At 40.3% G+C, this 14,618-nt stretch overlaps 1 protein-coding gene across 2 annotated transcripts; it reads right to left on the bottom strand.

Moving 5' to 3' along the window:
- Positions 1-5,792: 5,792 nt before the first annotated feature.
- On the bottom strand, positions 5,793-14,138 carry ube2nb (ubiquitin-conjugating enzyme E2Nb). Of its 2 annotated transcripts, XM_076722024.1 has the most exons (5): positions 14,035-14,138; positions 12,181-12,427; positions 10,268-10,408; positions 8,859-8,916; positions 5,793-8,099 (listed from the first exon to the last, which is right to left on the bottom strand). In XM_076722024.1, exons 1-4 carry the CDS (start codon positions 14,062-14,064, stop codon positions 8,861-8,863), a joined length of 474 nt encoding a protein of 157 aa, XP_076578139.1. In that variant the 5' UTR covers positions 14,065-14,138; the 3' UTR covers positions 5,793-8,099; positions 8,859-8,860. The 2 variants fall into 2 exon arrangements, with proteins under 2 accessions (XP_076578139.1, XP_076578140.1); XM_076722025.1 differs by lacking the exon at positions 8,859-8,916.
- Between the last annotated feature and the right edge of the window lie 480 nt (positions 14,139-14,618).

Below are 14,618 nucleotides of genomic sequence, written 5' to 3'. Positions count from 1 at the left end.
AGCATGACAAACATGAGATAACATGCAGGTTTCGGTCCTCTGATTGAAAGCTGTTCTCTCTCCTCACAGGTGTCAAACTTTGAATAATCCTAATCATGGACTGATTTGATTACCAAATGAAATTTCACACAGGGGGAATCAATGTTACTGATCCCGAGGAGCACTAACTGTTAACTATCAGCCAATCTCTAGTCTGTATCAATCTAATCTCTGCATGGAAACTCACTCAAGCACGAATCGGCCAAACCAACAAGACATATTGAACCCTGAGCGCTAAAACCTCACTATCAGCACACTGTTTGACAAGTTATTGATCAGCATTGTCAGCACCAGCGTGACTTACGCAGGTGTGTCTCCCTGTGATACAGTAACATGTCATTTATTAGTGCACAGTTGTGGGTTTATTTTCATGCCTGGGTGGTTTCCCTGCTCAGGCCCCATAATGAAATGGAATGACAGGAGACTGTTAATTATTTACATTTAACACTGCTGGGCGAGACTACCACTGAGTCCCTAATGACCATATGTGCGTTATGTGTATGTGCCCGTGTGTGTGGGTGTGGTTGCGTCTTTTCAGGATCTGATGAGATCAGCACTCAGACTTAATTATTTCCAGTATCTGATCACTGATCCAAACAACACAAAGGGGCGTGAGTGGTCCAGCCTGATGATTTTGCCCCATTAACCTCAACACCAACCACGGGGAGCTGTTTGTTAAGAATCGTTAATTAAACATCGATCTTTGTTTGACGGAATAGAGAGATGTTCACGCATGCTTCTTAGGAAACACACACTCATCAGGAGACAAATGGACGGAGGCGAGAGGAGAAAAGACGGGAAGATGAGGCTCCTAAACGAGTCTGGGCTGATTTATGGGTGTTTGAGTTGGCATGGAGGAGCAAAAAAAATATGAGGGAGGAGGAACCTTGTGGTTTTACTTCAGCAAGTTAAAAGCTGCAGCTACCAGACATACAGACGGAGTGGTGGCACTGCACAGGTGTCTTGTTCATATTATGTGACTGGCTGGACGTTTCAATCAAAAGCACCAATCCCTTATATTTTCTGGGGCCTCTGCAAGCATATAAAGGCACGCACACATGCACACACACACACACACACACACACACACACACACACAAACAGAGGCACAGACACATTTATAAACATGCCCTTATATCGTGTCTGCAGTGGCTGTTATATATAGAGAGGGAGCGGGAAAATGGAAGGATGGCCCAGGCAGGACAGCCTGTTCTCACTCTGGATGAAAAAACTCACAGGAGCAGAAGAGGAATCCATGCCATTACCACACACACACACACACACACACACACACACACACACACACACACACAAGGGCTGTATGATATTGGAAAGAACTGACATTGCAATATTGTTTTTTCTGCATTGTGTATTGCGAAATGAAATATTGCATGCACGCACGTACGCACTTGAAGGCTGTATCCACAGAACACAGAAATCAGACGTTGACTAAGAGTTTAGCCACAGGTTCATGAGGTTATACTGAGGATACTAGTTCATGTCACAAACAAATAGGATTTATAATCTTAAATAACTTCTAAAAATGGCTGAAAAAGGCTCCGTTCTTGTTTACATTTACAGGAAACTGTAAGCACTGTTAGTACATTAGCATTCCACTGCAGTGGTCTTGTGTAATAGAGAGCGTCCTTTACCTTAAACTAACTCTTGAAAAAGTCATAGAGATACAGGATGAGACTGAAATCTTTCCAGATACCTGCTGTGGTCAAAGGAGGGATTCCCTTTAGGCTGACTGGTGTTTGTTTTTACGCATGGGAGAGTAATAAGGATGGTTATATAACACCAAGAGGGCACAGGTGAGAGGGTTCTGACTGCAGTCCCCCTCCACTTCATCTGCAGTGGGACAGAGAGGAGGAGGGGGAGAGGAAAGAAAGAAGAGAGGAGAGAAGGGTGGGAGAGGGGGAGAAGGAAAATAGAGGGAGGTGAGAGGAGATGAAGGGGAAAAGAGAGGACAGGAAGAAGAGAGAAGAAGGAAGAATGAGAGGAGAGAAGGGAAGAAGGAAAAAGGGGAGATAAACAAACAGGAATAGGGAATGGAGAGAGGAGAAAGGGGAAGGAAAAGAGGGAAAGAAGAGGAGAGAAAGAGCATAAGGAGAGGAGGGAAACCAGGAGCAGCATAGGAGGAGAGGAGAGGAAGAAAAGAAACAGGGAAAGGAAAGGAGGACAAGGGAACTTAAAGGAGGTAAAGGGGGGAGAGGAAAGAAAGAAGAAAATGAGAGGAAAGGAGGAAAGTGGGAGGAGAGGGAAGTAAGGAGAAGAGAGGAGAGAAAAGGGAGAGAGCAGAGGACAGGAAGAAGGAAAGGAGGTAGGAGAGGGACAAGGGAAATCAGGAGCAACGCAGAGGAAATGGGAGGAGAAGGAAGATAGAAGGAGATGAAAGAAAGGAAAGAGTAAAGAGGGATAAGAGGGAAGAAAAGTGAGAGAGGAGAGGAAAGGAAGAGGGAAATGAGAGAGGAGAGAAGGGAAAAAAGGGGAAAAAAGTAAGGAGGGGAACGGAAGAAATGAGGATGGAAAGAGGAGTGAACAAAGAAGGAGAAGAAGAGAGGAAAGAAAGGAGATGAGGAAGAGAAAGCGTGGGAGGAGACAATGGGAAAGAAACTTCAGAGGGAAAGGAGTGGTGGAAAGAGATAAGAAAAGAAAAAAAGGGAAAAAAAATGAATGAAGCAGATCATAAACCATCAGCTCTTATAATAAACAGATCATTTCAACACGCTGTAAACTTCAAAAAACACCATACAACACAACTACTGACCAGCACAGGTGTCAGGCTTCAAATAAGTGCTGATGCCGATGACATGCGACGGCCAAAACAGGATGTTTATCATCAACTGTCAGATCGACATTAGCGGCATGTGACGAGAATGTTTTCACCTGCAGTCAGCAATCAAAACGAGAGATGATCCGTGCTGGCAGAGGAGCAGGGCTATGTTTAGGATGCTGGCTTCACGTCATCTGTGGCAGTAATCACGCTAGTTGTAACTCTGTATTGTCATCCGCTTACATGATGAATTACACTGCATTTGAGGCCAGGAAAAAAAGTGATCTGTGTCAGTTTACTTTCTGGATTATTTTGGCAATCTCCCTCTCTCTCTAGCTACAGTTAGCTTAGCTTACCATAGAGACGGGAAAAATGAAGAAACAGTGAGCCTGGCTCTGTCCAAACGTGACAAAATGTGCCTGTCAGCCCCTCTAAAACTTGCTAGTTAACATACAATATTGTTTCATACCTGTCTAGTAACTGTAAAGCTACAGCTAGCAGCCAATTACCTTAGCTAACAAACAGGAGGAAACAGCTAGCCGGACGCCTACTAAAGCTCACTAGCTGACATATTAAATTGTTTAATATCTGTCTAGTTATATAAGGCTAGCGGGAGGTTAGCTTAGCTTACTGTAAAGACAGGAAAATGGAGGAAACAGCTAGCCTAGCTTTGTCGAGAGGTAACATAATCCACCTCCCATTATCTCTAAACCTCACGACAGTTAACGTCTTATATTGCTTCATATCCGTGAATTAAATATAAGGCTACAGCTAGCGGCCCGTTAGCCATAGCTTACCATCAAGACTAGAAACAGGAGGAAACAGCTAGTCTGGCTCTGCCCAAAGTAACAAAATTAGCATGCCAGCACCTCTACAGCTCACTAGTTCACACATTAAAATGTTTCATATTGGTCTCTTTAAAATAATAATTATTATATGACAGATTTGCAGGTTGCTGTTTTATAAAATCTTAGTTGCGCAAATTAAAAAATTGCAGATGCTACTGATGCTATCTTAGCAACTGGGAAGCTTAGCATCCTGTAAATAAAACTGAACACATGGTGAGATTTTACAGGGAGGTATTTTGAAAACTTTTGAAAACCATATTTCCCCCATTGTTTTATTCCAGGTGGCTTTAAAAGCCAGTTTGTTATCTTTATTACCACAGAGGTACATCTGTTTTCACAAATATGGATAATCCATATATTAAATATCATTCCAGGGAGGTTGTTATGTTGAGGAGACGTGGCCCGAATATTTCTAAAACCCCGGCGACAGCCCAACATTTCAGGTTCCTCTGGTTGGTGATGGTTTCTTCCCGTGAGATTAACGTCTCATGTTTCTGCCTCTTGTTCTACAGTCATACGTTAAAAAGGCCACTCATCTGTCCTGTCACTCAAGTTGGCTAAAATCCTAAAATGTGGTGTAAACATATGGTCAAACTAAAAGCAGGGCCGATATTAAGTTTGGATAAATAATTTACAAATTGAGCTTGATGGTTAACTGTTTTAATTACTCACAAAAGGTAAGACCACAAAATCTCTATACATTATTATTATTATCATCAACACGTGTGACCCTGTAGTGTTTTTGTACCAGTAGGTCACACATGAGGTCCTATCTGTAAATATAAAATGTGTCTTGGGAAACTAAGACTTTAAAAAAGCATCAGTTCAACCAGAGATTTTCTCAGGATGGTCGGTGCCATAACAAACCCTTCCCAGAGACAACAGCTTCTGGGACTAGTTAATGTTTTGTCAGATATTTCAGATAGTGGGGGGAATCATTTCCTGCAATTCCACTCAAAGAATGGCTGCATACCAGCCTGAATGACTCACTGTTGCCATATAAACCAAGCTATGATCATAAAACGTTGCGAAACGCTGCTTTCTGTAGAGGAAAACAGCTCCGGACAGGTGCCTCTGCTGTGGTAAAGAGGGCCGAAAATGAATGCTGCAGACTAAGTGTATGGATTGTTTGCTCAGGTATCCAAACATCTTAACTGGACAAATAACCTGTTTCTTCACATGATGCTGCTGAGAAGATGTCATTTAAAGATACCTGGCAGAAAATCATGGAAAGCCCGAGGAAGAACACATCCCAATGTCTGCAGGCGGTCATAAAAAAATCATTATTTTTATGAGGTGCCTCTGTCCTAGCAACCACAAGGGACTGCATGTTGTCTGGTCCATGTAAAATCTGTTTGTAGCGCCATCTTGTGGAACTGTGGAACTCGTTACCCACAGAGCTTAAAATGGATAATTAACAGGATCATTTTAACCCCAGTTAAAACAGGTTTTTAAGAGAGATGAGTCATGTAGTCATGGATGATCTCGTGCTTGTCATTCAGTGTTGTGGTAACTGTGTTTCATCCTGTTTTGTATATATTTCTTATGGGGTTTTGTATGTACTTCTTGAGTTTTGTGCTGTTTTGTATGTATTTCTTGTGGAGTTTTTGAATTTGACATGTGCTCATGTTCACACATAAAAACAAAATTAACCTGAGTTTGTGATAATTTGACATGATATATGCATGTTTCCATAAAAACAGGAGGAAAACATTTTGCATGAATGACTACTGTTCAAGTGTCAATGTCTCCCTCAGCTGGACATAAACGGTACTACCTCCGGCAAATAAAGCAGGTGTAGACTTTCAGTGTGCCAGCAATGCTTCACAACTTCATACTATCCATGCAAAATCTTTATGCAGTTGTTCTGATTAAAGCATTATTAAACAACAGACACCTAAATCAGATTCTGTGGGCTGCAATTTGAAATTTATTAAATGGTTGCCTTAAAAAGCCGTCAGAGCAAACTAAATAAAAACAAGACGCATTCTCAGATTGCAAAATTCCTACATGAGACATAAACGCGTGGGAGTGATCTGCATAATCACCCTCCATAACTTAAATCTGAGCTGTAACCTCTCTCCTCCAGGAGAACACAAACTGCACACAACATAAACCAGACGAGCCTCTACTTACTTAACTCAGTTTATTTACAGAGTATTTGAAGAGCCATGTTTGCAAATGTACTGAAATTACCGACAGAACTCTTCTTTTACGTTTTTTTTTTGTTTTTTTTGTTTTTTACACATGGGGAGCTGATTAATCAGAGTTTGATCTCTCAATATTTTGATCTAGATGCTTCAAAAATCCAGTGAGTGACTGTATCTTGGTTTAGATTACTGTCAAGTCCCTCAGGGAAACAATAAATTAACCAGGTTTTAAGCCGTGCTCCATCTTCCAGACTTGAGTAAATGTAGCAGTTAGAAACAGTTAGTTATTCATTCTGGGTGAGGACAGGACACAAACAAATCTAAGCAACACCGAGCCTGTGATACTCCAACAAAGAGCAAGAAACAAGATGAACCAAAAAAAAAATAAAGCCTAACAAAAATAGTTTTACTACAACATAATGTTACAGTCTTCCCTCAGATAAGCCAAGAAGCAATGTGACCACAGAGGGTCTGAACGAACAGGGCGATCTGTTGTCACACTGATCCACCAACTCAGCATCTTTAAAAAGGAAAGTTTAAGGGTCTTTTCTACGTGTTAACAAATCCCAATCTAGAGCTGGACACAAGGTTTCATGTGTAATTTTGAGCCAAATATAAAACCTTTAATCTGGAATAATTTTTATTTGGAATATCACTTTTTCTGCAGCCACAATGACCCAATTAATTAAATTCATTTGCATAATCATCACAGATCAGTATCACAAAAAGAGCAAAAGCAGGTGAGACCCACTGAGGAACGGTGACAAACAGCTCTGTAAGTCATTAAAAAAAACTTTCCCCTTAAAGACAACTCGACGCCTCGACTCTCACAAACACCCTGAAGACAACTAGTCTCAACTGTCCTGATATCAGTTTAATTATGGTACATGCCTTTTTTTTAATGAAGTAACACTGAAAATAAAATAGAGAACAGGCAACATAGATAGCATGGACAAACAGTTAAAAAAATAAAAACAAACAGCGGAACATCCCACACCCATTAAAAAAAAAAGGACAATTTCAACACATTTTAGTAGTCTGCTACAACAAGTGTACAGTTCCTTTACAGCACAAAGAATCATTCTACCGTTCTCAATGTGTTGGAAATGAGTTGTTTTTTTAAAGCGTGTGAAAGAAACCTGCTCACCCTCCCCAAACTGTCCATCAGGGTTTGAAGAGACTTTTCCTGGAACTTAAACAGATGTCAGAAAACCGAGAAAACAGTTCGACAGACTGAAGAAACGCCTAAGATGTGGTCTGGGTGTAGGTACCTAGATTAAACGACAGTGTATTTTATCAAAGCAACAACAATGTTAAGATTATGAAAACAGGTAAAATGACATCTGCTGGGCCACAAACTGACGCTGTTAAATGTTAGCTGTGACCACCAGGGCGTCTTCAAGTGTATTGTACAGTAAAAACTGGAATGAACGTCCCTCAGTTGGTTATTTTTCTTTCAGAGTCTAATTCTTAAAACTCTCACATGGTTTGTGCTGCAGTTAGTGTCTTCCAAAGGTTCGTGTGGGATTGAATGAGTGCTTCCTGTGTGGAACCCTTTGAATCGCTTTTAGGTCCAATTTTACAAATAAGATCGTCTTTGCTGTGCGAATATCGTGATGAGTTTCACCTCTGAGCTCGGTGGTAAGTGCCCTGTGTGCTCGCAAGATTCAGTAGCTGCACCACTGACTTAACAATCAGTCTTGTGTGAGTGGGAATCAGACTTTCTTGTTTAATATAAGGGCTATAATCCAAAAACTCTCCATACTCCCAAGAGAAACGTTATCATACATGAGGGGAGAAAAGAGCTGTGCGCCGTCTTTGTGTTGAACTAACATGTTGTCTCTAACAAAAGCCGTACAGACGTGTAGACAAATAATGTGTTAAAAGAAAAACAGCTTTAATGTAGATTTTGCAAACGTACCAGTATGTGCCTAGTTTGGGACAGCATATTGCATGTTATTCTTCAGACTGTAGTGGGGAGGGTGTCATTCTCTGTCCATGCATTTAAATAGCAACACAAGGAAAAAACAAACAAACAAAAAAAAAAGTTAACACACATTTAACGCGTCTTAGAGAGGAAAATAAGTCACCCAGAGGTCTGCAGCAGTACATCTCATTTCTTTCAAATAGATTTGGACTTATAATCTTTTTTTTTTTCTTTTTTTGTGTCCGTAAAATTCAAATGTTGACAGAATAGGAGTACATTTTGTAGATCACATTCAGACGCCTCGTCACTCTTCTTCTATACTTCAGTGTTGCCCGCGTAGAGCCTGGTCCATGCTCGGGCTGAGGGGGGAGAGACAGAGAGATAAAATGGTGGTTGGGTTGGGGGGGGCGGTGTGTGAAGGGGAGTTATGGTGCGAGGCTGTGGAGAAGGGAAAGTGTTGCAGAGTGTACTCAGATGCTCCCAGATCAAGCGCAGCCTGAAGTAACTGAAATTTAGAGAGTTTCTCAAGCAAATATGCCCAAAATGAAAGATTATTTCCATCATCTATTAATCTGTCAGTTATGTTCTCGTCTAATGGACGACTGAACTGCTCTCAGAAAAGATTTCCAAAGCCCAAGCTGATGTTCAAGTTGCTTGTTTTGTTACACAAGAAGGTCAAAACCCAGATGTATTCAGTTTCCTTTCATAGAAAACCAGAAACTATTCACACGTAAGGAGTTTTTTTTTTTGGCATTTTTCCTTTTAAAAAACGACTTTAAACAATGAATTGATTATCAAAACAGTTGTTCTTGATTAATATCTTCTTCCAGATGCTCTCGTCTGAGGGTTTGCTGGTTTTCTATGTTTCATGCCCTTCAAAACGTGAGTATCTAAAACAAGCAATGTGAAGCCATCATTGTGGGCACTGAGAGATCATGATGGACATTTTCCAACTATTTTTGGACTTTTAATGGATTCAACAGGCATTCGCACGAGACAAAAAGACACCGAACAGTTAAATGGCAGCAAAAAGTCGAGCTTCATGAACGGAAAACCCAAGAAAAAGGTCAAGACAGGTCTGTTTACACCAACCGTACATCATCAATTTAAAAACATACAGTCAACGTGCTGATGGTCTATTACTGCTGCCTGCGTAGAGCCTGGTCCAAGAACGGGCTGGGGGACAGACAGAGAGATAAAATGGTGGTGGAGGGTGTGAGGGGGATATGCTGCAGGACTGTGGGTAAAGAAAGCATTGCAGAGTCTACACTGATGTGTTCGGTAAAACAAACTCCCAAAACAATAGTCAGCCTACTGAAATGTCGAATTTACAAAGAGTTAAATCAGTTCGACACAAATCGACACAAAACCCATCAACGATTCTGATGATCGATGGCTTTTCAAAGCAGAGCTGACGTATTCAAGTTGCTTGTTTTGTTCCGCCAGCAGTTGAAAACCCAGAGGAATCCAGTTTCCGATCACAGAAAACCAGAAAAAAGTCACATGTGAGAAACTGGAACAAACAAGTTTTTCATATATTTCCCTTTTAAAAAATGACAATAAATGAACAAAACAGCTGCTGTCAATGAATCTGTCAATAAGATCCTCTTATCTGGAGGTTTGCTGGTTTTCTGTGTTATTTTTAATAGCTAGACAATTGATGAATTGAAAAAAAAACGACAGGTTAATTCATAACACAGCCATAAATCCAAACTATTAAGCTTGTGCTGCAGCATTCTTTCAATTTCTCTGCTTACACATTTGCATGAGAACTTACAAAGAATGCAAATCTGTTGCACTGAAGAGTGAAACAGCATCAGAAAATAAATGAAATAAAGCTTCACGAACTGACAACTCAAGAAAAATGACAAGACAGGTCCTGTATACACCAACCATACAGTAAAACTGAAACCATAAATGTTATGATGGATGTTGTTGCTCCCATTTGATACCATTTTGGTTTCACTCCATTCTCCAGTCTGGCTTTTACTTCTTGTTAGCCACTCAACACTGTTGCTTCTAACATATATACACATCATCTGTATAAGAGCTGAAGTTATTTTATTGCCACTGTGCAGTCCATGCTGCCCGGCCATAAAGACAAGCCTCTCCGCTTCCTTTACGCCGGCTTCCAACACGGTGATCAAGGTGCAAACTGCAGCAATCACTCAATACTCTAAAGCCAACCACGTCAGCACATGCATCACCGGGGCCAGTTTAAAGATTCTAGTATTCTGAAACAATGGACAAACATTTCATTTGCAGAAATGCCTGTTAGGTGATTTTTTTTTGGAATCTTAGCCAATTTCATTCATGTTTACTGCCATATTTGTGTGCATTTACAGTCAGATTATGTTGTTAACACAGTCCCAAAACAACACCGGACTGGAATTAGGCTAATGATGCTGCCATCTACCAAAGCATTTTTAATACTGGAAAGCTGTAACCACCTGTGGCAGTGGCAATATAGTTCAGTATAGCGGGTGCTTTCATGAGTGTTGAGCAAGAACAGAAATCAAATCCTCACCTGTCTCGATGGCACTGCTTTCGTTTTTCTTCCACTGCTCTGCGACATCGTTTGCCAGGGGATCATCTGGATTGGGAGCACTTAATAACGCCTGGATAGATAGCAACACTGTACGGATCTGCAGGGCTGGAGACCACTTATCTGGAAGAAGGGAAGTTCAGAAAAAGATGCAACAAGAGACAAATATGACAGCTTAAGCATCAAATTTGCAAAACGAGCGAAACTTCCGCTACAACATGCCAGCGACAGAGATGCCAGCCGTCGTGGATGACATGTGAAATGCTCCGAGATCCCAGATCAGTGTGCCCACAAATCACAGTCTGTTCCAATATTTTCTTTATCACTTAATAGCAAGTCTGGCCACCTCTCTGCTGCTGTCTGTTCCGCGCTTGCCAAATAAACATTACACCTCGAGTTTGTTTACCTCAAAACTTGATTTAATGGTTGTAATCACATCTGCTTCCTGGGGCTTCGTCCCAAAGGTTATATTTCTGCAAATACAACCAACTGCTCTTCGGCCAGCTCACATAATAAAAAGCATTCTTCTTTTCTTTTACCCAATTCTGGTTGCGACAATAAAAACTAAATCTGTGAGTCAATCCTGACACTGCTGGTGTGTAAGTCAGATGTAAGCTCACCAGGCCACTGGTTTGTTAGTTGAGAATTATTGTGCCAGTCGAAGCTGCTGAGATGTGACATTTAGAGCATATAAACGACTGCAGTCAGGCTATCAGTGAATGAAAGGTGTAATTGATCAAATCTATTACATAACAGGGAAAGATGCTATTATTTTTAAGCACTGCCCACAGACCATCAAGTCCATAAATCTGGTGGACAATTCATTACATTTTTGGTGACCCAAATGTAAACTTCTGTTATACAGAAAAAGGCAAATTCATGCAACTTAACACAGCCTTCCTTAACTGTTCCACTAATGTTTACAACAGCAAAGTCACAATATAACTTTGAACACATCGAAAATGTCAATAAAATAAATAATATTCCCGACATCACAACACTGAGTGAAGTGAAGAAAGAATTAGTATCAGTTGTTTTTTTTTGTCCTCTGTCCTCCTCCCTCGGCTGATGTGAATCTCTATCTGAAGGTACCGCTGGCAGGGGGAGGAGAATTTGCCAAATTTTGCAAATTGCAGACAGCTTTTGTCTCCACTTGACTGAAACAGTTCGCTATTAGCCGAGCTAGCATGCTGTGCTTGTGTAAAACATAGCAGCAGTGGATGAGTGTGAACAGACCAGGTGGAAATATTGCTTTTCTGTGCGTTTACATGTTTATGCTTGACGGACAGGTCTATTGGTAAAGTACTGACTTTTTACTCCTGAAGGTTTTGTTGCACTATAGTAACAAGTGTAGTTGGAGAGCTCAGCCCTGACACGCAAAGCAGAGGAGATGCAGCATCATAACAATAAATTACGACAAAACATTAAAAACTACTGGTAATGTTGGAGCTTACCAGTACTATAATAATAATAATAATAATAATAATAATAATACTATAATTCAGCCTCAGGGCCAGTTTAATACCGTGCCTCGCAGCTGTGCCACTGCCTCAAACACACTCTCCTCCCCTGCCTGACATTTTTCTGTAAGGCCAGCAACAATTGAACATAATTTGTGGTGTGAAACAAGGCTCCAGTGGGATCCCCATGATGCTCTGTTATTGCTGCTTCCTAACACACTGGGAGTAACTTGATCACTTGTGTATGTCAGATTGACATAAAAGCCTCTGCAAAGACATTTACTTCCTCAGACTGGTCAGAAATCACTAAGTGCATCTTTAATGGTTTATGATGCTACTTATTGCTATGAATTTCTGTGAAAAACATGCTCTCTCTTTTGAGTTGGGTTCCACATTGAGGCCACAAAAAGAGTTTTCTTTCTTACGTTTTCTTACCTTTCAAAATGTCTAAACATATTCTTCCCAGTTTGTCGACATTGGGGTGGTAGATTTTGGTCATGAATCGCACTTTGGGAGCTGCCATGGGATACTCTTCTGGAAGAAATAGTTCAAGTTTAAATGTGCCTCCTTCAAAAGGAGAGTCTTGAGGCCCTGCAATGACCACATGGAAGTAACGTGCATTCCCTTCATCAGGTGTAGCCGTGATCCCTGGAACAGGCTCTGCCATCAACCGCTGTGTCTCCTGAGTGTGGTCAGAATGAGAAAAACATGACGCCGTTGTTGACTTTGGAGTTAAAAGAAGACAAAAAAAAAAAAAAACTGCTGCAGGAAGACCTGTGGAGGTGTCAGCAGACAACAGACTTTCAAGTGAATAATGGATGAGGACATACAATTTCACCCTGCTTAGTCACACATGCACTTCCACACTCAACCACATACACACAAACCAACATTTCACAAGCTATTATTAAACACAGAAATGAAAAGGCAGGTGAGGGCTGGAGCACTTCACACATACTGTACAATGACTGATGAAGCACACACACACCTATCATCTATCTAAACTATGGAAACAACTAACATAATTTTCATTTTAGATTCACGTGTCCATTATTGTCTTCAATTAATCGACTTCATATAAGATCATATAAAAGAACGTAAATGACAAAATACAATGTTCTGTTTACTGTCACATAAGGTAAACTCAGCAACCAAATATCCACATTTTAAAGACTAATCAGTGCATTTCTAACATTTTTACTTAATCACTAAAACGATTAATCATTTATTTATCAATTGCCATGTGATTTTCTGTCAATCAATTAGTCGACTGGCTGTTTCAGACCTAAATTATTTTATCAACCATTTTAAGAATTCAGAAAACAGATTATTAGTTTGCTTGGTATGTTTGCATTTTTTAATCTATTAAAAGTGGAGTTTTACAGCAAATCGATTAAGTATTGAGCTTCCCTTAGCAGCCGATCTACAGTGGAAATAAAAAGGAGGAAGTGGAACATTTTTCACATTTCTGCATTTTGATGAGGCAGGTGCACTGAAACATCTGCAGTCAACAGGAAGGAAACGGGTTCAGTGTTTATAGAAGTATTATTCTTTCCTCCCTTCAAAACTACAGATCGCTTTAATGGAAACTGTGTCGTGTTGTCGCCCTGTCGTGTTACTGACTGAAAACCTGCTAAACCTGAGAGATAGCTGCTGGATGAGGCGGAAAAGGCTGATCGCGCCCACCGCCGGGCCTGGCCCAGTGAAGTTGCGGTGAGGTTGAGGGAGGAGACCGCAACGCAACAGGCCTTAAATTTCTGCCTATATTTCCGTTTCGTTTTATACAAAAGAAGCAACACTAGCGTATTTGCTTTACTACATGCGGTTAAATGTTTTGAGACCTTAAGGGCAGCGTTTCACATCAGCGCCAGACATGTGTAGTCACCATTCACCAAAGCTACAGCTGCTAGCCTAGCTTACTTAGCGAATCCATTCATAGGACGACTACAACAAAATGTCACAATTTATTCATTAATACTGCAAATTAGCAAACCAGTAACGAGAATACTACATTTTAAGTAAGCCCAACACATCTATTCGTACAGAAATTCAGCCACAGATCTCAGCAAACGGGAGTAAACGGAAGTGGCAAACAAAACACTTGCAGACACGGACCAACGAGCTAGCTTGATAACTAGCTAGATAAGAGCTAATTGTGCTAGCGGCGCTAACGTCAGGCTACACGTTGGATAGCAGTAACTGTACGTCCATATTCTCACCAAATAATCTTTACAACACTCACACATAGGCTCATTAATATTTATATACATTGTCCGGTGTAAAGCGTACCTTAATAATCCTACGAGGCAAACCGGCCATCTTGTGTTAGCTATTATATTTTTAGCCGTGGACTCGCCTTCTCTTCAGGTTGGACTGACTGAGCTGCCGGGGCGGGGCTAGTTAACTCACTCTTCCGGTGGCTTCAGATGACGTAAGAAAATATGATGGTGTGAAAGATTGTGTAAAAAAATATAATTATTTGTTGTGGTTTTACTTCTCAATTTTGGTCAGATTTTCAGTGAAATTTCCATCATTATAAAGCATTATAAGTTAAAGCTTCCCCATTAAATATGTGATAATTATGAAAGCCAATTTTTTTTAAATGCAAATAGTATTTTTCTGAAAGATAGGAAGAGGAAGTATGTGTTTTCTCTCTCTTCAAGCCTTTACATATTTGTTAGACTCTAAAAATACATAAAAACAAAGATAATAATATAAATTAAATATTGTCATGATTGTTCCCTTTGTGTTTTACATTTTTCATATTTTACAGATCTGGTTGTACTTCCTGCTTACACTGTTAAACACATTTGTTAGGATGAACAAAAACTCCAAACTCATTTTGATAAATGTCAAAAGATAATTAATAATAA

The sequence above is a fragment of the Chaetodon auriga genome, chromosome 22, assembly GCF_051107435.1.
Source record: "Chaetodon auriga isolate fChaAug3 chromosome 22, fChaAug3.hap1, whole genome shotgun sequence".
Lineage (NCBI taxonomy): Eukaryota > Metazoa > Chordata > Actinopteri > Chaetodontiformes > Chaetodontidae > Chaetodon > Chaetodon auriga.
Note: the sequence above shows the minus strand (reverse complement) of the source record. Positions and strands in the feature narration are given on the sequence as shown.

Bases quoted from the DNA above. Each gene is read 5' to 3' on its own strand.
- ube2nb (XM_076722024.1), bottom strand. From the start codon at position 14,064: ATGGCCGGTTTGCCTCGTAGGATTATTAAG. The intron at 12,428-14,034 runs GTACGCTTTACA...GACCACACTCAG, and splicing joins TGCCTCGTAGGATTATTAAG to GAGACACAGCGGTTGATGGC. The intron at 8,917-10,267 runs GTGAGGATTTGA...TCTGTCCCCCAG, and splicing joins AAGCAGTGCCATCGAGACAG to CCCGTTCTTGGACCAGGCTC.